The sequence below is a fragment of the Glossina fuscipes genome, unplaced genomic scaffold (genome assembly GCF_014805625.2).
Source record: "Glossina fuscipes isolate IAEA_lab_2018 unplaced genomic scaffold, Yale_Gfus_2 28, whole genome shotgun sequence".
Lineage (NCBI taxonomy): Eukaryota > Metazoa > Arthropoda > Insecta > Diptera > Glossinidae > Glossina > Glossina fuscipes.
The window spans coordinates 5,147,868-5,172,074 of record NW_023998423.1 but is presented as its reverse complement, the minus strand read 5'-3'; the positions used below and the strand labels follow the sequence as shown (position 1 = coordinate 5,172,074).

General features: G+C 34.9%; 1 protein-coding gene across 6 annotated transcripts in view; it reads right to left on the bottom strand.

Moving 5' to 3' along the window:
• Positions 1 to 7,258: 7,258 nt before the first annotated feature.
• LOC119636122 overlaps positions 7,259 to 24,207 on the bottom strand; it is a 127,163-nt gene continuing 110,214 nt past the window's right edge. For 5 of the 6 annotated variants that reach the window (XM_038031267.1, XM_038031269.1, XM_038031270.1 and 2 more), the window contains 4 exons: positions 9,970 to 11,977; positions 9,502 to 9,804; positions 9,334 to 9,444; positions 8,239 to 8,806 (listed from right to left, as the gene is read on the bottom strand). In XM_038031267.1, coding sequence (XP_037887195.1) covers positions 8,549 to 8,806; positions 9,334 to 9,444; positions 9,502 to 9,804; positions 9,970 to 11,977 — 2,680 coding nt within the window. In that variant the 3' untranslated portion in view covers positions 8,239 to 8,548. Of the gene's footprint in view, positions 8,167 to 8,238; positions 8,807 to 9,333; positions 9,445 to 9,501; positions 9,805 to 9,969; positions 11,978 to 24,207 lie in introns of those variants that run through there. The other variant, XR_005247124.1, reaches the window with a different exon arrangement.

Sequence of the window (24,207 nt, the reverse complement as noted above, 5' to 3'; positions counted from 1 at the left end):
TCGCATTTAAAATACTTTAAAAATGCAGCTGTTCATGGCTAGCTTTCAGGAATCCTTTAGAATAAAATCATCCCTCCTCCCTGTCATCCCTTCATGTGGAGTAACGTAATCAAATATGTTCGCGTTCTTCTTCTAACTATTGAGGGAATCAACAACAGATAGTTCATTTTGCTAAACAGATCCGGTGAGCTTAAATCAATTTAGAATTTCGTTCTGGTCAAGAATATATATTTTTTATAGGGTTTCTGAAGCTTCCTTTTGGGTGTTGGAATCATTATGCCAAAACGAATGTACACCCCCTCGTTTAGTGATGAGTATAAAAATTTAAAAAAAATTATTCTTTGAAATGTCAATATCAGTATAATCTCTGAAGTGTAAGATGCGAAGTGCCTACGACTTTTGGACGGCTTAATGTCCATCATATAGGGAATGCGTATCAAAAATAGTGATGCTTAAGAATCCTTAACCCTCACGATCGACTCGTTAGCGATCTGTGTCGATATTTGCTGATGCTCAGCAGGCGTCGTACGACTTGCTTTAAATTCAACGAACTACGTTTGATCGTAGCATTCAACTGATTTTCTGGTTTTGTAAGATATATGCAATCCTATGAGAAAACCATTAAACCTCATGTATTAACACTCTCGCCTTATCCTCTTGCTTCTAAAGGTCCAATGAATTTCTATAAAATGCAAGCAAGCTTTTAGTGCAAGATAATGGGAAACGTATTTAAAAAATTGCAACACAAATATATGTACGTAAGCATCTGCTGGACCGCAGGAAGGTATGTTTGTCTTCTTTTTTGGTTAATTGGTGCTATTTATTATTATTTGAAAGTCAAAATAATTATTTTTAAAGATATCAATATTTTTTGTTTAAATGCTTTTTTTTGTTCACTCTTCAACTATGTGAAAAAAATATTCGCTTTTGTTTATAATTTCTAATATCTAAGCCAAAGAAACGAAGTAGGAAAGATTTGTTCGCCAGTAAGCGACTATTTGATACCCATCACCTAAGCATATGTAAATCAATCGTTTCGAATGTGTATGCGCCGGGGGTATGGGGCATTTTTAAGGCAAATCCTACAATTTGCACTGCTAAGTTATGCCCTAGAATCTGAAAAGCTTTTAAAATGTTCAAGGTTTTTCCTCGTATTTCCGTACTACGTACCTATTAGGAGTTTCTTCCTTAATTCAGTCCACTTAAAATGACCGTAGACTGTCTTGGAAGAGACACACTCTGCCATAAACTCGAAACTTGGCTATCGGACGTCTGCAGGACCCAAGAAGGATTAAACGGGGTAGAAACGGTTTTACGCGCTTATAAAGAGTCATGACTGGGCCTAGGACGACTAGAAATAACCTCGGATGTGAAAAGGTAATGTTATTAGGCGATGGGTGTAAATAGTAAAAGACTAAGTAACAAAAGAACAAATAAGAAAGAAAATACAACAGCAACTTAGAAAAAATATATCAAAAAAAAAAAAAAAAAAAAATACAAAAGAAAATGAAAAATTAAAAATTAAGCGTAGAACGGCGTACAACTAAAGTGCTTCTTTACTTTTTATTGCAATAATTTCCAGAAATCATTTTTTCCTTTTTAATGAATTACGAATATTTTATTGTAATGCGAACGTAAACTTGCCCAAAATATTTTCTGCTTTTTTCTTAAATGCAAAACAAAATGTATTGAGACAAACGTTTCATGTTGCGATTAAGTAAACAAATTATATATTATTATTAATAATAAATAAATATATAAGAAAAATATATTCGCTCCGTAAAGCGAATTTTGGATACCCATTACCTCAAATAAATATACAAATCTGTGTGTGGTGCTTTCTTGAAAGCGGTTTTTAGAAGGCTTTGCTAAATATTTCCATCGCCTTCGGTTATGTGTTCTTAAGCAATATTTTGGAAATTTTTTTTTTTTATACCTATTGGCTGCTGATCAACACGCTCGATTTCTAGGATTAAGCTAAAAATTTATTACAAATATGCTTTTTGGAAAGTTCTAATCACACAGACTAACCAGTACCGATTCTGATTAAATCGATTTACAATTTTTCCTATTTGTGGATTTTCGGAAAAGACTGACAAAGTTAATGTATTCTTTTAATTGGGTGGTGGGTGTAAAAACAAAAAATTATGTAAAATATTTTCCTTCGTTTCTTCATGAACATGAATGCCGCCTAGTACAGCGTGAAAAAAAGGAGGAAAAAAACCTTAGATGCCTAGATAAGATTATAATAGATGTGCATATAAAAAGTTATTTACTATTTTACTTATAGTAATTTATTGTGTAATTTATAAAATATTATTAATCACATTCAATATACATTAAAAAGTTTATCCAATTTATCCCAAACTATACAAAATTATAATTTTTATTTAATTAAATGTTATATCACTAGAGATCATAATAAATGTTTACAATATTTTTAAACATTTTACGCATATTTTTATTCAATTTTCCAGTGGCAGATGCAAATTCGTTGCGGTTCAGAGAATTTGAAGATTTTTCATATGATCTTCCTCCTTCTTCCTTCTTCGAAGGTATCACATTTATGATGGGATTTAATTCTCCTCAAAGCCGGCAGCAGGCTTGCTTGGCAGATCCATTAGGGCTCCATAGTGGCTGCCTCTTGATGATAGCCTGGCATAGTTCGTTTTTTTTTTTTTTTTTTTTTTTAAAAAACTTCGGCTTTCATTCATATTCACTCAGAGTTGAGCCACCTTCACTCTCTGCGTACTTTTATCATATTTTTGGAAAAAAAAAATTGATTTATTTAGATAATCAATTTTCAGCACTCTTGCATCAGAAGGTACAGTTTAACGCGTATAGGTATCGAACCAGAGGATTAACGATCGTGCTTCTTATTTACTATGCCAGCTGCTAGTTTCGTGATTCACATTTGAGTTGTCAGATTTGTTTCGTCTAACTGTTTATTAGCTATTCTTCTGAGCAAACCTTCTGAATAGGTTTGTTTTCCTTTTTTAAATGTAGAATGTGCTAAGATCCTCCTATTTAAATCACCTAATCCGATTCACACGAGTAGTTTTTTCTTTTGTAAAATTGTTAAGCAACTTAACTAACATCATTATTAAACTTGATATGACTGCCCTCATTAATGAGATATGCCACCTAATGTTTATTCGTTTTTATTTCACATTTTTCGAATCAGTATCCGAATAAAGTCGATGTCTGTGAAGCGAATTTTTAACTTGCGAGAGTAATCACGATCAAATCAGGATCTTGCAGAAAGGTACGCTTTGGTTTCTCGAATGAAGTGTACGAAAATGGATTGACGTGATGCAAAAGCAGTCTTTTTTTACTCATAGTCCTAACGTTCAATTTCAAGCAAAAAGTGCATAACACTCTTATAATATTTGTTACTCAAAACACGACTTGCTTGCTTTCAAAATGCATTACATTGCGATAAGCGAAGAAAATTCTTAATACTTCTGGTTTCGAATTTATTGTATTACGTAAACTACTCTTCAAACATCATATTTCTTTCTGCTATAGACTCTCTCTCTCTGCTTTGCATTTTTTCAACTGCTTTAAAAGCTCGTTCCTACCTACTTTTTTATTTCTTTGCCAATAGGGGGCACGCACCGCAGGCTTAATGCGAAACTTTAAATTCCTCAAATTATCTTTGCGTCAATTTGTTCGTTGCTTTAGCATTACAATTAAAGATTTTCTTCGGTGAGATCCTTAAGAAATTATTGAATAATCTTAAACCGAACTTCCTTGTAGTATACCGACACTCCTTGTAGTATGCAAAACTTGAGTAGAAGAGAAAGGACGCCAAGTGAATAAACAAATGAAATACAAATTGATGACATAATTGAAATCTATTAAACAAAAATACCAAACAATGTCTAACAATGGTCATTATATATTAGGCGCTTGCAAAATGTTTGCTCACTTTTCTATTTGCGAAAGACATTTATTGCGGAAAGTTAGTACAATATATATATTAATCAAAATGGTTTCGATCGTTTACTACAACATTTTACAATATATTAGGCAATACGACAATATCGTGTCGAAAGAACTGGCATAGGTTTGGCAGCGACCCATTCACGGACCCATTTTGGCATTTCTTCAATTTTGCAGACCCGCGTGCCAGCCGAACTATGCTGCACCGGTCTGAACAAGTGGTGATCAGGAGGCGCCTGGTGAGCACGCTGGATGTGGCAGAATCTCGTGTTCGAACTGCAACAGTGTGTCCTGGACAACTCTTACCAAGTGGCAAGTGACAAAGTGGCCAAGAAATGGCATTTTCAGTCAATCCGTGTCGCCACTTTTAAACCCTTGAACCTAAAATCGACTATTGAGATGTGATGGAGCAGCATCCCCATAAGCTTGTAAAAGAATTTGGAGGTCTTACAGCAGCACAATTTCTTCAAATAAACAAGAAAAGTAATGAATTTGGAAGAAGAAGAATTTGAAGCGCTCCATGATTAGCGTCGGCTTACACCGGATAAATCAATAATTTTAAACGGAATAACTGTTATTTTATGTAAAAAAAATGTCAAAACCATCAAATTCAATCGTTTCGCACTTCTTTACTTTTTACCTGTAAAAGTCGATGATCAAAGTTCTTGCAAACACCTAATATTGTTTTTATGGTAACATAAGAATAAGTTATCTTTTGATGCATTACATATTTTGCATGTAAGAGACATAGGCCATAAGGCATCGATTGGAACGATTGCTAATCAAAACGAGTAACGATTGGTGAATGCAGTCGTCGACATATCTTCTAATTCGATGTTGTTGGCATTCACTTCATGTATCTTGCAATATTTAGCTGCATTGCTGAAAAACCGCCGCTGAATGTAAAGTAGTAACATGTTCCATTGATCCATATTTTAGTTTTTGATGGATAATCAGAAAATTTTTATCATTACTCGTCACGATTGAGCAGCGCTCTCCCCCAAAATAAAAGGTAAAGATAATGCTTTCGCAAATGATGCTATATGTGACTGTCTACCGTAATCTGTAGAGACTCCTAATATAATGAATTATTTCATTTCTCAAAATTTTTATGATCCCTTTAATTAATCTGGCAAAAAAAACCTGCTCTGTATGTGAAAATAAGCACGTAGTCGGCACGGTTGATCTCTCTCCATTTTGCTTACCTTATTCCCATTTAAGGATGCATTTTTCATTCGATGGGAAATGGTCGAGAAGAGGAAATTTAGACATGCCTTTGTCAACATTATTTTCAAAATAAACTTATTATTTTTCACCTATTATTATCATAAAGTCCTATGTCCTAGTCCTATGGAGAGCCTTTATATGGGAGGGAAAAGTGGACTTACGTGATCCAAATTTCTTGTAGTTTGTTTTTATGTCAAATTACTATTATGAAGCACTTTTCATTGCAAATATTCGTTTGAATGTGGACCCGTCTGCCAATAAAGATATATTTTTCATGAGAGCTCATATATGGTATGATGCTGGTCAGATAATATTAGTCAGCGTCGGTGTTTTCATATAACAACATATCAAAATAATTCGTTCTATGGGGGATAGTAAAAATGACACGATTCAATCCATTTTCAATACCGTTTGTCGTCGGCCCCCGAACATCATTGCTGTACCGCCTTTGATGAAACTATGGCGAACGTTGTGATCTGCACGTTGAATCCTAAAATCCATGAACAGGCGGTATATGAACGAACGGCCGGAGTAACTTGAATTGAATCAGGAAATGATTATGACTCGTTTAATATAATCGAAAACTCTCGTCCTTATATAGGGCCACACAAACTTAACAGACCTTGTAGAGTAAATAAGTAAGTAGTGTAAAGTATAAAAGATGGGCTTAAGCCTTTTCCATTTACAGCGGCTCACACCTTAGCTTGGAACATGACGTTGCAAAAAGAGAAAACAACTTATTAAGTTTTTGTTGTTGCTGTGCTACATACTGCTGCGGTAAAGAGACCTGAAATATGGGCCCGAAAGGGACTAGGGATAGATCCACCTTCCATTATATCAATCGATTCATAATCACTTTTTCACGCGATTTAAGCTTGCCTGTTCTATAACGGGCAATTAAGTCTTGTGCCTCGCTTCAGTTTTGAGAAATTCGATTAACTCTCTGAGCGGAAGCGGAACAATCGGGCAAATAATGATCTTCATAAGCTTTCTCTGTTGACTGTTTCTTTGTCGATATATTAAAATGAGAAAATTCACGCTTTCTTTTTTCTGTTCTTTCTTCTCTTCATAATTAATATAGAAGCAGATATAATTTTTAATTTAAATAAAATCTCTTATATTGTTGAAAAAAAAAAAAAAAAAACATTTGTGTAACATTCATTTGTAAATAAAATTAATAAATTATTTGGATTTTTGTTTGTTTTGTTTCGTTTATTTGTGTATTTGTGTATCATCAAATGCCTAACACATAAATGTAAAAACGTGGGCAAAGAAAATTCTTTTTTTTGCTGCTTCTTGCGTCCCACCTAATTTCTCATCTCTGATCATGTTTATTTATCATGTTTATTACAAATGTAAAGAAGAAGAAGAAGAAGATGAACCAGGAAAAAATATTAAATGCAAAAAGAATTTTAAACAATCATTGAGCAGATGTTTGCCGTTTGCTTATGCGTTTTGGATTTGTTTTTAACGAGCCCTCCCGGTGAATTTTTATTTTTAAATTCATTTCGAATCATAATAAAAACAAAGGAAATGAACAAAATTGAAGATCAAGAGGAAGCGAGAGGAAAGACGCTTCATTCATTTTAAGTGAAAGAGCCGAAGATTCAACAAAACAAAAAAAAATTTAAACATGTCTGCGTGTTCCTTGCAGTTATTTTTTCCCTTCGGGGTATTAGGGCAACGCACGGTTGAAGGCTTTTGCAAAATTCCGGAAACTTTTGGGCACGTTTCGGTTGGCAAGGCGTTGCTGCCTACTAGGCGTGAACACGATGACCGCTCCCCATCGTCTGTGAGATTGAAGACAAAGTCATACCAACCATGAAGACTCTTTAATTTACTTTGTTTTAAGGTTTTAAGGAGATATTCTCCATAAATCGTACTTCTTTTCCGACTTGGTTGGATTGTTGTTTGGATGCAGCCTTCTCGAAGGAATTTTCAAAATGCTGAAGCTCAATACTCGGGCTCTATAGGACAAAAGTCAATATCTAGGTTCTATTTATGGAATATTTGCTTAGCTAATAATATAAAGTTTACTAAAAATGATGGGCCATTAACAGCAAGCCCTGTTCTAATTCAACTCTGCTCATAAACAATAAATGGCATAGCTTGAAATGATGGAGGATATGAGAAGTCTAAGAAGTGAAAAAAAGTCAAAGCTAAGGCGAAGTCCACGTTTTGGTTGAGAAGCCTAATAAGCTCAGTTCAAAAGAAGTCGTAAAGGAAGAAAAATTTTCGATTTGATGTACTTATCGACGTTTCCTTTAACTGGCAATTTCGATGACCATATCTCTTTAGTTTTTCGTACTGTGCGAATATAGCATTTCTTCTGAAAACGGATATGAAAAAAGACTGGCAACAATTTTGCATCTGGTTAACTCTGTTACTGCTGGTTACTGCGACATTACAAATCATATAACAGAAATCACTGTCAAATGTAATAATGGAATGAAGCCGTTCTTCGAAAATATTTCATTTCCAATCTTGCGAAGAAATATATTGCTTGCGAATTCAAGTACGCAAATATGCAAAGGACGCAGTAGGTTTGTATTTGTTACGCTGTCCAAAGGTGTTCCTTCAATGAGTGTAGTAATCCTTTTTGTTGACCTAACACGACTTGCAAACGATTTGCTCCTTTTTTGAAAACTTACATGTGCACATTTCCTTTCCCATTCTGTCTGTGTTTAGACTACCTCAAGCGTGTCTTTGTTGCATAAATGGCAAGATTAATACATTCTTTGCTGAGGGATATAATGAAATCCAGAAAAAGTGATTAAAAATAATCATACGAATTAGTAGGTAAGTAAATAATTTTATATACTTGTGTTTGTTCGAGTTCTTAGGCCCTACCTGTACAACCCACCTATCATCCAAAGAAAAGCTGACAAAAATCTTTTGCGATATGTTTTTTGTTTTTGTGCATAGTTTTTCTTTATATTCTGCATTTACAGTAGTATGTGTTTTTAAGCATCAATATTTTTTACACTTAGAATTCTAGAAAAAAAATAAAATAAATTTTAATATTTTATAAAAAAAAAAAAGAGTAAAATAAAACAAAAAAAAAAAAAAGGAAAAAACACAATTAGAGGAAAGAATATAATTTCTTACAAAAAATTAATTATTTAATTAAAAATATTAACAGTACCTGAATCTCTAAATACCCTTTAAAGCCTGACTTTCTATCTGAAAGATGAAGAGTCAATTAAATTGACTTTTAACTTAATACGTCTATCAAGATATCTGCGCGTCATCATCAATTCTACTTTTAATACAAATTAAAACCTTTTTCTTTTTTCTTTTCTGCCGCATTTATAACATTTGTCTGCTTGTGTATATGTGTATGCGTGTGGAAGGATGTTATTCAGATTTTAGCAATTCAATTTTTCGCCTCTTGCGGCTTCGTAGTAGTTGACGTTGCTGTTAACTTGACGGTTTCTACTTCCGTTTTGCTGACTTCTGCACCTCCCTCGCTTCCCTCAGTTGCAGGGGCTGCAACTAATTGTTGTGTATCTGTTGGAACGGTAAGTGCAATTGTGGGCATGGCTTTGCACGTAACAGACGGTGCGGATGAAGAGCCATCAATTTGGTCATCGGTTTTACAAGCATTGCTGGTCATGCTTTCACTAGGAGTTTCCTAAGAAATGAAGTAAAAAAATCGTTTATAGAAAATCAATTAATGGATCTATGGATTACTGAAGAATCGTCCAACATATATCGGACTTTTAAAAATCAATATTAAGAATATATTCCCGGCTTCTGCAAAATTCGCGCCTTTTCCCTATTTTTACGACGACGCGCGTGTGTTAAGGGCTTCCGATCATTCATTCTTAAAGGGTTCAGATATGGTTTAACCTTACAACGTTTTATAGATGATTAACAAAAGTCGTTTGACGTCGACTTTTTTTTCGTAGTCAGATGCGGCACGAAAATTTTACAGGTTTTTTTCTGGAACCAGCTTCAAATGACTTAATACTGTTTAGTAAAGGATGTGATCTATTTTCCACAACATATTCTACTTTTTCTCTATTTCAAATCTTTTGGTCGTGACACGCATTCCGAAATTTCCGCGATTTCATCAGTCCATGTGTAGTCTCAAGGCTCAAATATTTCTAGATTGTATTCTTAATTTCTAACTTAACAATTAGTTTGTTCGCTACTTACCAATTTTGGTTCAACTCGCTGACGTTCATGCATCGCATTTAATAGTTCACGTAAGTGCAGATTTTCTTTACGCAAACGATCACGTTCCATATCTCTTTCATTTATTTTGGGCTGCAAGTTTAATAGATGAGTAAAACATGTTAGCTGATAAAAATTGATGCAACTTACCAACAACAACGAAATTTGAGCATTTAGCGCACTAACAATATTGTTGAGAGCATGACAGGGCACGCTGGGCTCTAACGTATGAGCATGTTGTAAGCGATTTGGTCCACAAAGTGAGGCTGCAATTGTATTCGTTATGATATTGGTGTTTGTGGCAACGGTTGAGGTGCTCTTTCCCTGGGTATTTGTGGCAGCAGTAGTTGTGGGACTAATGGTGGTGGACAAGTGTTGCGATGAAGGCGAAAGAGTCTGAGTTGAATTATCGACCATTAAGAGAACAGCGTTTTCATGTTTCTTTAAAGAAGACTAAAGGATAAAATGGAAAAAGACGAAGAATGAGATTTAATAGAAAAGTAAGAATCTCGAGGCACGCATCTCACTTAAAGTTTTGCTTCATTCAACAAAACTAATGAAATTAATATAGAATGTCATGCAAATTTAAGGAATAAACAAGCAAATCAATGGACTTACGAAAGTCTCGTAAACTTCGTTCATTTCGGCGTTCTCACTGCCTAGTGAAGAGTCGTCGGCTTGAGTAGAATTACTAGCTTGCTTTTTAGGTTCAGTCGCCACAGACGTTGCGGTAGTTATCGAGTGTTTCAAATGTTCTGTACTCTCATTGCCAGTAGCAGATTCTTTTATTTCCAAAGATTCGCTTTCGCATTCTGCCGTATGCATAGTGGAATCGTCATCTTTATCTTCCGAATCGTCTTCGCTTTCTTTTTTTTCGTCCTCTTCATTTGCTGCAACCTCTTTATCCTCGGCTTCCGCTTCAGACTTTTCACCAATATCGTTCGTTGCAGTTTCCGACGATTCGAAATCTTCTCGTTTTAAAGTTTCGTGCTCCTCGGTATTCTTCGTTTCAAATTGCTTGCTATTCACGGTACTGTGATTGTTCGCAGTAGCGTTTGTTGTGTCCTGGTCTTGCTGCTCTACGTTTTCGGTCAACGTGACGTCTTTGGATTCATTTAATTTGTGCATCTCGTCTGCGTGCTGATCATTAAGTGCATTTGTGACTTCATCGGGAGATTCCTCAGGAATGCTGTCGGAACTTAAAGTGCTCTGACGTTTCATTAATTCTGGGGTACTGTTATTTTGCATTACTACGGTCGTATTAGAAGCCTGGGACTCAGCAACCACTGCAGGGCTTTGAAGTTGATTTGTGCTCTTAGACAATGAAGGTGGAAAAGATGGTGTTACTGTCATTTTTGCTGTCGACAGGGGTGGGGAAATGGTCTTCATAAGGTGCGGTAAAGCCGGTAAACGTAGCTCGTCGATCTCGCAGTAGCCATCATCATCTTCGTGTATGTCGCTGTCACCCAAACCAAGCATTTGTAATTTAGGGACGGTTGGAGTTGGTACTTGCTGCTGAGCTTGAGCTGTTTGTTTCTTTGGAGGAGGCAATGGAGGCGGGGAATCTGATTTTACAAAATTGTTTTTCTCTCGGGAAAGATGCTGTTGTTTTTCGTGGCATTTGTCACAAACAGTGGTTGATACTGCGGAAATTTCTTGTTCAGGCGTTATCTGCATGTATTCATTAATCACTTCGGTCAAGCTTTGAACTTGAGCATAAGCGGCCAAAGCTATATCTGCACTGTCTTTGGGTGCTTCAGGCATAGCGGCTATGTCCACAATCTCATGGAAGTGCTCGATCGGTAATCGGAACATATCACAAATTATTTTTTGCTTCTCCATTAGGCCTTCTCGTATACTCGCGTCTAGACGTCTCAGTTTCTCCACCAATGTTAAAACAGGTTCGGCGGTATGCGCGGGACTTATGCTAATTTGGATAGCTGTAGGCTCCACTAAAGGTGGTGATGATTGCATAAGCGTGCGGGTGTTGTTGGAATTATTCGAATACACTATACTAGTACTGTCTCTTTTGTTACCATCATTCAGATTCGCTGCATTGGTCGCATCATCGGGCGCAAGCGTTGCATTGTTTGCTTGCCTAGCCGATTGGGTGTGACGTAAAGTGACACCATTGGCGGCAGCAAATTCGTTCATGCTATTATAATTGTTATTGGCTTCTCCGCAACTCCTAGTTGACATCGTACGATTGACTGCGCCCGCATTTTGAGCCAATTCATTTTGACTTAATCTTTGCTTTATATTGTAATACGGCGGACATGACTCTACTGCCGGTAGTGTTTGACCGTTCTCTCGCCGTCCATTACGTAATTGTACTTCAACACCGTTGTTGTTGTTGCCGCTGCAATTTGACTCTACAGCTTGCGCGGTATGTGTTTTATCGTAGCCCCCTGCATTCGGCGACATTGGGATCATAGGCGCTAATGGAGTGGTTATTACAGTCGCGGTAGCCGATTGGGGAGGAGGGCGTTCTGGTGTGATCTCCAAAGACTCCCGAGTATTAGAATGCGGTAAAGTAGCAATGGCCGGATCATCGATCGGTTCATGGTTAGCATTTTTTGTACGAGGTTTGTATTGCTCCGCAGCATCAGAAATGTGCTTAAACCATCTAAAAGCAACACCAAAGATATTGTTATATAAATGATTCATTGATTTTTTTTTTTTCAATTATTTTAAAGATTTATTTCTCGTTTGCTTTTTTCTCTTAAGATTCAATTGTTTCTAAAATAAATGATTTACCTGGAAACTAAAGAAGATCTGCGGCCCGTATTATTGCTTGTAGCGCCGGGACTAACGTTCGCTTCGTTAAAACTGCCCCGTCGCCTTTCTTTTTTGTTTTTACTTGGCGTACTCGATCCACTCTCTGCATTATGCTTGCCAGAGAGTGACAAGAGCGTGCCATTACACAGACTTTTACGTCTGACTCCACTAAATATATCATCGGGCGATAAGAAATTCATACTAATTTCTATCACCGATTAAAATAATTTAAAATCGCTTTGATAATTATTATATTATATTCTCTTGTTGTTTTTATTTTAATATTGAAATTATTTTGTGCACTCCAAGTGACGATATGTCTTTAAAAGAAAGATTTTTCATTCGTTCATTCTTAAAATTTATAATATCGTATATATGTCGTCTGTGGACGTTGGCAAAGTCATTTTTAAGGACTTTGCCGTTTCGTATGTAACGCTCAGAATTATGAGTTTGGGTGCCTTCTTCAATGCTAACATCAAACATTTCCCCTTCTGATTAACACTGCTTACTTACTGGTACCTTCGCAAATGTTAACATCAGTCATTACTCCTTCTGATTAACACTGATTACTTACTGGTACCTTCGCCAAAGTTAACACATCAGACATTATTCCTCTTGATTAACACTGACTACTTACTATCTGTTTGGGCGCGACAAAGAAAGCGAGTATGTATTCAATTTAATCCGAACAGATTTAGTTCTGCGAGTTTAGTAACTAAGTCCTTAATAATGAAATGGTCTGGGAAGAAGTCAGCGAGTCTAACCACCTAAAATTTCTTCTCTTATAGCGCAGAATTTTTTGTTTATTCTATTATTGCATGTTATGTTTAATAATAAACGAAGCACTTCAATTAATTGACAGACAAAAGTGAAGATCTAAATTTATTTAATGAGCGAACGTTGGCTTATTCAATTTTTTATTCCTGCAACTTTTTCGGCCGCTAAAATTTGTATAAAATACACTAAAATTTGGGCAGGTTGCTATTAGCTAATTGACAGGAACCATGTTTGAAATTCACCAAAACACTGTCTAAAAACGCAAAGGGCAGTTCCTAGCAAGCAAAAATAAAGTTTGATACCGTAATTATAGAGTAGTTCTGAAGGTTTACGGCAAATAGTGCGACTGGCCGCTCTTCCACTGCGCAATGGAACAATGCAGTTGTCGTTCTCGTCGCTGGTGATGTTTTCACCTTTATGTCGCGGGCACAGAAACGCCCTTTTTCCGCTCTCCAATACTTAAATTCTTTTCCGACATAAGACGCTCCAAGAGGTGGAACAAAACGGCATCTCTTGGATAATTTTCAAAGTAATCTCAAAGAGAAAATCGAATACCGTCCCAGTTGGAAAAAAGCTTTGCAACTTTTATACGTTCACTTGTAGAGACGGTCACTCAAGTGGGACATCCTTTCATAAACTGTATTTTTTTGTGAACTATTTTAGCTTAATTTCCAAAGCGTAAGAGAGCAATTAGACTAAGATTCTAAAATCAATTTGTGCAAATTAATATTTAAAGCACGCACGCGATAAATGACAGTTCAATAAATGTAGGGAATGATCGGAAACTTTCAATAATTTTCAATTCTTATCGATAGCTTACGCAAGATACTAGTTATGGGATCTTTGAAAAACAAAAAAAAAGAAATACGAAATGACATCTTACACGTCACAAGAAGTCCCCGTTTGCATAAATATTACTCATATATTATCTTTATAGAACAGATTTCCTGTTCTGTTCGCTAATAAAAATCGCTTTTCATTAATGATAGCATTCAATTGACAAGATTGATATAATAGATGCTCGGATTGATGGTTTGCCCCTGTCTAAGTAGCTCGGGGACCTCTTCCTGTATCCTACCACACAAGAGTGCATCATCTTTCTTCGATCAAAATCTAGTTTAGCAATATTTGTAGCGGATGTTGTAGGATCATAGTAAAACTTTTTTCTCTGTGTACTCTCGTAAAGAATCAGCTTTTTATTTCCCGCAAACGGTTTCACATTGTACTTAAGAAGATGACATGAACATATTCTCAAGTAATCCGATAAATTTTTTTCACTCAATTTGCGCGGAACACAAACCCTCTGCTTGAAGACAAATTCAAGATGCTTGATGTGTTCGAATGTCCGAATAGTTTTTTTGCAATTGCTTCACATCTCAACGCGCATATACAAGCAATCCGTGAGTTGCTTTCTGGAATTCATACGAAATGCAATGCTTTACATAGACTTTATCCAATGTCCCGTATATCCTACGGGAGGTATCTTACATAGTTAGACCCCATATGACGGAATCTACCTGTTCGCCTTGACCTAACGGATAAAGCAATCAGCAGGTAGTAGAAGACAATAAAAGTTTCCCCCCCAATTTAATAATAAATTAATCTCGCTTTAGTGAATGAAAAAATTTGATGCTTAAGGTAAACATAATTAATTAACTTCCCTGAGGTAAAATGTCCAACAACAATCGCCATGAGGTGAATAAAAAATTGCGGTCGGGTAGAGTTAGATAAAATTGCAATTTGTTCATGTATAATACGATTACCTCAAAACGTATTAATAATAAATAAAATAAAAAAGAAATAAAAAATTCTAATAATAACACAGTTACTGTTAAATCAACTGTAAATGAATTTGTGCTCGTTCGACGATATCAGAAATTCAATATGTTTACGAAAAGTAAGAAACTAACGAATTCTGCACACCCACCGTCTTGCTTTAAACATGAGTATATAAATAATTCACAAATAATTCGCTTATTTATCGCTTGAGCGTTGAGCGTTACCCGACGAAAACTATGTTTACACGAACCTTAAAATATATATGTGTACTTGTGCGTCTATGCAAAATTTTCTTAAGGTGTTAATAATCTACCTTTTGCATTCCGAGTTTTAGCACCAGTGGGCGTGGTTTTCTCTTTTTAAATTATACTTGTTTTTCAATTTATGAACCGAAACTCGGAAAATTTGGATAAATTTTTGTTCCCCGCCTTACTACGTGAAATATTAGCTCTACAGAAAGCTAAGCTCGGTTGGATTGACGTGACTAATTTGAAGCTGAATCTTACGCTGATCAAAGATATGCGAATTGGTATTTCTACGCGAAGGAACTTTCGTCGGTAACGAATGAAGAAAATTTTATGAACAGAAATTCAATCAATAATAACTTGCTACTGCTTATGACCATTCCAAGTTAATTTGACAACTATTTTTTATTTTTTTATTCATTTAATAAGTAACTACAAACTTGTAAGCCTATTACCTAGTTACATAAGTATATTTCATGCGCAAAAAGAAACTATAATACAAGTGAGTGTACAAGTATGGTTGCTCACGTAATCATTTCGCGCCATAAGCTCCGTAATTAACAATTCCTACTGACAACAAAATATGCATTAGAGTTTAGCAGTGCAGTTAGTTTCCTTCTAAACGTATTCAAAGAATTATCGAAGGATTTCAGACTCAATGGTAGGGCATTCCAAGATCAGTAACAGTGAAAGATCTTTTGGCTGATGAGTTAGATAAACGCGGTATTAATATTAAAGGATTTCCAATTGTAAAGCTTGAGGATTGAGTTCGAGTGATTTTGTAGAGGTAGATAAGCAACCTTTAGAGGTACACATAGATTTAGATTGGACAATTTTCGAAGCCTAAGACAAATTTTAGTAGAGACGTTGCCATTGGAGGGGCCAAAGTTGAGCTTGCGATTAGAGATTACCCCAAGACATTGCATTGAATCTACAAGATTAATGGAACATCCACATATATCTATATTAAAGTTGAACAACCCAGCATAGGACGAATTGAAGGATAAGGCTTTCGTCTTACTGGGGTTAGTGAAAAGGGATTGATAATAGCTAAAAACTCATTTTACATTCGTTCCCAAAAAAAAACTTATGCTTTTAATAACTGTTTGAAGTTCATTCTGAAAACCAAAGTGTGGTTTTTGAAAGTTCTGTTGAACGAATGACGAAGAAGATTTACTTTCTCTATTTATGTTGAAATAGAAATGCGTTGGTTCTTTTTTTTTTTTGAGGTCATGTCATGATCTAAATTTATGGTTTGGTCTAAGCTTCGACAACGTTAAGAAATTATCCCCTTTTTTGTTTACTTTTTTTTTTATTCTTTTTTTATTTTTATTTTTTGATTTATTTAGTTTTTTTAATCCGCCTGGGTGGCCGAGTAGGCAAAAGTCTCGACTAACAACTCAATGGTCGTGGGTTCAAACCTCAAGTGCGGTAGAGTTTTCAAGAAAGCCGAAAGCCTTTGATGCTAGTGCTTGAAGACTTTAGTCCTAGAATTTATTCTCTACCTAAATTAATAATAATAATAATAATATCTCCTTTTTTTTTTGCGATAATCGGTCATTTTACATACTTTTCACAATATTCCTTCAGAATAGAAATCCAATCCGTCCATCATGTAATTTTGAACGAATTAATTAAAATGACTAATATATGAACTTTTTCAATGGCGAACTAAAAATCACTTAAGCTTGAGACACTAATTAAAATAATATTTAAAGATCTTCCTATTCCCCCCACTCATAGTCCTTTAGTGTTACATATTTAAATTATCAGCAATTCTTAGATATCCTTCTTAGAATTCGCAGATAATCATGAATTGAAACGACAATGAATTGCTTGCAATTGATTTCCTTTATTATCTGTACGATATGTCAATCGTTTTGTTATAACGAAGAAATCTTCACTTGATTAGTTGACAATAGTTAACCTTAAGTTATGAAATCCAAACGTAAATTATACGCACAATACAACTTATATTGTGGAGTGCAGTTGCAGGAAAGATGCTTATATTCACTTGTTGAGCAGGTAATGACAATCATAAGCAGAAGAACGTGCACTTATGTCTTGTTTGTTGTTTAAAGTGTGCGTGTTACTGGCTGGCATAGGTGTACCAATTAATAATTAAAGAGTTTTCATATTAAATAAAGGGCACACAATAAGCCGAACTTATTGGTCGCTTTGCCTTTTCTTTTATCGTTCGAATCGGGACATCTTTAGTTGTGGGGCAAATCGATCCTTCTTTTTTCATGAAATATATGATACCGAGTGGTAAGTGTGATGATGAAAAATCGAATTGAAATGAGGTCGTCTTAATATTAATTTCAGTCCTGAACTTTTTTGCTGCTTTTAATTATCTCTCTTGTTAGATTAATGTGGCATCTAATCGCGTAGGATTTCATACGAGCTGTTGCTCAATACTTTAGCCTAGTTGTGGAAGCTTTTGCTTCACTTAAAAGAGGGTCGTTTCGGTCTTTCCAAAGCGATTTGGTCTTACAGTGGCTCTCAAGTTAAGATAGCCTTCTGTAGCATGTCTTTTCAAAACAAAAACAAATTTGGTCTTGAAACGCCTCTTAATGGCTAAGCAATATAATTTATTAATCCATTAATCCATATTATGTGTCTTCTCTAGGACTAGAAATTTTTTTCTAAACTATCGCAATTTCGGAAATTTATCTATTTGAGTCAATCTCAAGACCTTAAAATCAAAATTAACGCCTATCGAAGCCATAGCTTCAAGGCCCCGCAGCATATTTGCATTGTTATGGAAAGAATATCTTCTTTATTAGTTGGTACACCCAATGTACGTAAGTATTCTATATTACTTTTGTTAACGATAATCACGTAATGAATTAAGTAAGTCGTCCAAACTTCTTGAAAGGAATAATCAATTGCTTGCCAATATAATTTATGAATGCATGAGTAAGCAAGAGCAGGCAGTGTTTCGTAACACTTTACATCTCAATTTGTTTCTAACTTTAAAAGGAAACAACAATAATCGATAAGATTTTTAAAGGATATCCAAAGACGACTTCTCTGCATTTTCTTGTTTTAATTAAAAAAACCAAATTTCACCTCATTTAACATTCATATGTTATTCGTTGCCTTATGTTTGCATTGTGCATGCATTAGTTCCCATGTGTGAAGTGATTAATAATAATTCATTAAATATACATTTAATTAAATGGCATTGAGAATTATCAAATTTTGTAATAACCTTAAAGACAGAAAATGAATAGTGGGGCATAGAATATATATTAAATATTAATTATTCGTTAAAATTATGTAAAAGTAATTATAATGTAAATTAATCTCCGCAGAGAAATATTAATTTTAAGAAAAAAAAAAAACAATTTGAAAAGGGGGAAATGTGATGATGATTATTCATCACCCATATCCGGAAAGCAAATGCTAATATGCAATAAGTTGTATAGAAGTCATATGTTGATTAATTAACGTAAGGAGTTCTTATGAAAAAATTGTCTTCTTTTATGTACTGGATAAAATCAATGAGAAATATACGTAAGAGATACCATAATGTAAGCGAGAACTGCTAACCAGCCCAAGATTTTAAGCTTATGTCCTTCTGTCCAAACGTTTTTTTTTTTTTTTTTTTTTTGTCTACCATCACTAACACTAACGTGTTGCCTTATATTTATCTTATAAGTGGATTCTTGATATAAGGATAATGTTCAAAAAAAGGTCTGATAGATCTACAATCAATCCTCAATTTAGTAAACTAAAAATGTACAGTTTCCTTTATGCAGAAGATATTTATGTAAATGCTTTCTAAAGCATCAATACAGTATAGATAATAGTCAGACTAAAATCATTCTTGCAGTAAGCAAGTCGCTGCAATTTGCAGATATTAATTTAAATTTTCGGCAGCTCCACAAGAAAGATCGTCTGAAAGTTCAGTGTAAGTGGTGTTAAACTGATCGATACAAAAGGTTAACCACAAATCGTATATATTTTTTTTTCCATGTGACCGATCACTTAAATATTCAAGGAAGATAGACAAATTTGTCCACATTGGATGACTCGGGATAAGAACCACTTTAAGCACAATTGTACTACGCCCGTAGAAGTGCTCAAAGCCGTTAAAATCGAAAAATAACCTGCACTAGATGCGCGGTTACTTATATTAATTACTGGCAAAGCTTTAGCATAAGCTTTTACTAGGAGGAGGTGTTTCGGAAAAATATGACGAAAATTAATGAAATTTCACAATAAGCTTCACATCTAGTTAGACGAAAGATATGTAAAATTTCCTGGATGCAGGATGCAATTGGATTAAAAAGTTTTCGCCAGTTGGCGACAGGCGCGCTACTAAAGAAAAATTAAAGCATTAGGTATATATAAATATACAAAGGAGTGTTCATTTATATTTAATTCGCATAAGGAGCACAGGAGGAGCTTTGCTTTTTTCTTTACAGGTCCTTTTACTCAATATCGAAAAATGGATTGCCATTCCTCGTATAGTAACTTATTGTGAAAAGTCGAAAAGAGTTTGGAAATTTTTCATTCCACAGAGCATCTGTCATAGTAAGTAAATGTGAACAACCTGAAGATGATGGGATCATTTTTTCAACTCTCTACCTTATAAACCTTCTTATAAATCAAAAATTATATATTGGAGCAAGATCGAATTTTTAATTATGTTTGATAGAAATTATTCTAGAACAACGATTGGTATAAAAGTTCGCTGTACTAATAAAGGTTCCCGTGATTTTATTATACCATGACGTGACATGCTATATAAATTAACTGCGGTACGTTTGGACTAAGTCGATCAATTTTTGCGAGCCCTGTCCCTTATGAAAGTTTTCATCGAAAGCAGATAAGTTTGGAAAGTTCGGCTAATCACCGGCTGCTATATAAACCCACTTATGAGAACTAAGCCCGGGGGTAAGACATCGTTTACGATATTTCAGAACGAAAATAAGCGAAGACTTAAATTAGATTGTAGGGTATTTTTAAATGCTTGGCTTTGCCCAACTATCAAAATGTCAACTTAGTCTTACCCACAACGGAGTTAATGAAGAATTAATCTTCAAATTGGAGTGTATACGTTTTGAGAAATTTCCAGTACTACTATGCTTCTATGCTTAACGAGCTGATTGACAAAAGTTGTATACGACTGATATTCAAGTAATGCATATGAAAATTAGTGAATTGTAACTAATTTACTAACACTTCAAATGGAAAATGCATTCTATGCCACCACCTCCTCCCTCTCCTAACGTTTCAATCAAAATAATGTAAGAAAGCGAAAAGTGAAAAGAGTGAGAGAGACAGCAATAGAAAGCCAGGAAACGAGAACCACTCTAAATTGTTTTCAAGCATAAAGCATTTCTGTACATACATATAAAAGGCAAATATTTTTCATAAAAAGTAAACCGAAACTTGAAACAAACATACACAAAAAAAAAAAAAAAAAAAAAAACATTAGAAACGAAATGAATACTCAAGTGACAATGGCTAGGATTTTACAAAATGTAATTAATCTAACAAAAACAAGTGCAATAATGATGAAAATCATGTTAGCAAAAATCTACCCATAGCAAGGAAGCAAGGGAGAAGAGCAAGAGAACACTCCATATTAGCACTTAGTTGGGGGGGAGGGGGAAAGATGTTGCCATCGGGCACAAATAATGTTGTGTAATATTATCCTCAACAATAGTGTAAACAAAGCAAGCAGCCAGGCATTGTAATAATGAAATGAGATGGTTGATGATAATGAATTTTTGGTTTCAAATCGACGAAAAAAAAAAAGACGGAAAACAAGACTGTAAAGCAATTACTACTTACGAAGCAAAACGAACGGTTTCGACAAGAATCAAATAACCTTAATGTAGTTTTAAATGTTTTCTTCAATTGCTTTGCATTTCCAGCGAGAAAAACCAAAAAAAAATTGCATTTCCTGTGCGCAGTGCACAGGATGAACTATTATAACAATTTAACCAAGTTTTCTTTCCAAGGAAATTGTAATTTGTGCTTGGCAAACGATAAGAAAACGAAACAACACAACTATTGCCTTTACGAATGGCATTAGTCGGCCCCTAGAGGCAGGCAATGGTTTATTTTAAACGAAAGAGTGAAAGAGGCAACTTGTAATATTTAATGCAAGACGAAACTTTTATACCCTTCACCCATACTTTATAAAGCAGTTTTGTGTTAATTGTCGCCAGATTAGAAAAGTCATTAGAGCTTATTTTCATCCTTCTTGAATTTGTAAAGCCAAGCTTTAGGTGGCTTCTTATTATAAATCGCGGGATGTTGATGAGAGAGACAGAGAGAGAGAGATATTTTTGAAATTTTTTTGTATTATATAAGTGTGTGTATTTGTGCTTGAGCGTGTATTTAAATTTATATGTATAAATATATATATCAAAAGGTCGTGGAGTTTTTCCTAATAGATGGCTTCAGAATCGCCTAACATTATTAAGACGCAGTATAGAGAGAGTTTAAAAGGTAACAGTCCACAAATAAACCAAAAAAAAAAAACAGTGCTTCTATTTGTTAACGTAGAGCAAGGCGATTACGTTTTGAAAATGAAAAAAAATTCAGAGAAAATTCGCTTATTTTACGATATCGCCTATATCCAGGGGACAAATCTTTCTAGGTTTACTTAAAAATTCATAGTGATTATGGTGAAGATGCTTTGCCAAAATCAAAAATATGCAACTGGTTCCCTCGTTTTCGCTTTGAGGTGCGACATTGTCTGGTAGGCCAGTTATTGACAAAATCGACGCGATTGAAGGTTTCCCTCCTGGCGCCATGACTTAGCCAGACGACTGACACTCCTTTACTCCTCTGGTTTCAACAATTAATACAATAGTATAATAAAAGCTAATGCAATTGGAGGGTGCCATTAAAATAAAGACATGTCCAGAGTTATGCAACAAGGTGCGCGCTGTCTTCCCTCGTACGAATACCAGACCTTATAAATTTTTAATGAGAAAGGGTTTCAGTATCAGAAGGCAGGCAAAGAGATACACATAGATCGCAGAATCAAAATTTTTCTGCACGTAACACAAAATGAATGAAAAACTCAATATAGTTATTTTCTCCAATATTATAAAAGAACAAAGAGGGTCATGTATGTCTTGGAGTATGTTTTTTTTTGTGTATACCTACCCACTACCTAACATGCATTTAACAGATAAGAAAGTTATGTCCGTCATTGATACTCACTACTTTGAAGCTATGCCTACGATTTCCAAAGAATTTTATTACCTTTAGACATGTCGTGACCCTCATTAAACTCGCTTAGTAATATTGGCTTGTATTAAAAATTTCAAGACAATGCTCCATACGGGCTGTAAATTGAAATCTTTTTTCGAATTCATGGGCCGTTGGCTTTATTTTAAAACAAAAGTTAAAAAAAAAAAAAGCTAATACTGTTAGATGTATTCTTAACGGGTCTTTGGACTCATCACCTAAGTGTGACGGTACGTGTACACATCTTATAAACAGTGGGACTCATTAGAAAACCCTATAAACTCTTTTACTGACATAAACTTTTGAGACGCGTTAATATTGTCCGTCTGTCCCACTATATTAAAATACCTAAACGTTATATTGTGATCAGCATGACATATTGCGTAAATCTAGCTTTGTCCGTCTATAAGACCATCCATTCGTGTAACTATCACATAGTAAAGGGACACTAACGGTTAAAAAAATGTAGACAGCATACGCACAAACCAACACCTCTTTTATGTAATGATAGCTTATATCCTTCCTGCCTGTCTATAGAAAACTATTAACTGCACTGAACTTTAGAGCAACTCGAAAATGTGACTTTAGGAGGACTGGAGGCGTATTAGCCTTTGCTGAGCTAACTGGTTCGTGAGGTGTGGGAGGGGTTCTATATGTTTGACTTAGTGACACTCCTCAGACTGTTACAACTAACTAACTGGTAGTCCGTCGACAACACCGCCCACAATAGGCAAAAAACTGGAGCAATATAATCCCATATTGATTCCCATAAACGTCGATGCAAGTATTTACAAAGGGGGACCAAAACTTTAGTGAGAATAGTAGAGAATTTCTAGCAAGAGGTTAAAAAACTCCTAAAAAAGTTTATTAGTCAGAGCCTGTGTAAAAAGTGGTGCCCATCGATAAACTAAAAAGTTTCCCAAACAACAAATCGTTTTGAAAATACTGTGCATTGGTTAAAATCGGTGGCTATCAAAATTCACTTCAATGCTAATGCTAATATAACTTTCTTGTTTCTTGTTGTTGTTATTCTTCCTTTTTTTTTTTTTTTGCAATGTAAGAGCCTTTGTGCATATGTGTGCATTTGCAAAAAAAAGAAGGAAAAAAAAACATTCCTTTATAAATATCTACCTACAATGAATACAAAGCCTACACCACGACTTGGTTTACAAAATGTAATGCATTTAGTTCAGTTCTTCGTCGTTTATTGACATTGCTGAGTATGCTGAACACGAGATGCATCTTGTTTTATATTATAGAATTAACGCTTGTTACAAAGCTCTTTGTTGTTGGAGCTGCCATTATATTATTTATTACTATATCTTTGACTTACATCTCTCACACATCCCGATAGTCTAAGGGTAGGGTAAGACTAGTAGGAAGGGAAGAGTAGGGAAGTTTTTCTTAGTCTAGAAGTAACGATGTTTTACATATGTGCAAGGGGCCATACAAACAATTAAATAAGCAAGTCGAAAATTTTATTTAAATTTATATATATGTATATAGTAACAACTATCCTATATTGGACTTATAGCTGTTAAGTGACTTCATATCAAAACTTTTCCATAACTTAGTTCACGCACTCTCTGATGCTTACTTGCAAGTGTTGCAAGTCGAACGGAAAACTTAATATACCTGAACCTCTTTCGATGGTTATTTTAATAGTAACACTTGCGAATATTAAAATTGCCATCAATAAGGCGGCTGATAATGCCATCCCCACAGTCGCTTCTATTGTTCGTCGAATGATGTATTAATGGTTCCTTTTTACTCTCTCTGCACAGTCCTCTCTACTAGAGAACAATATACTTATAATCATAAAAAAAAAAAAAATCTCGGAAAGTCTATCTATCCAACCATTGTTTCCTATAACATGTGCCTTTTTTAAAATTAAAAAAATATAAAAATTATTTGCATCTTAAAACGAATCTTGGATACCCAGCGCCAGTTAAATCTCTTTGCCATACGAACGGTTGTTCTTTGCCTTTAACATAATCCCTTGCTTAGATTTTCATTTCCTTTTGATATATACCTTATTTGCGGCCCCAGACTAAGT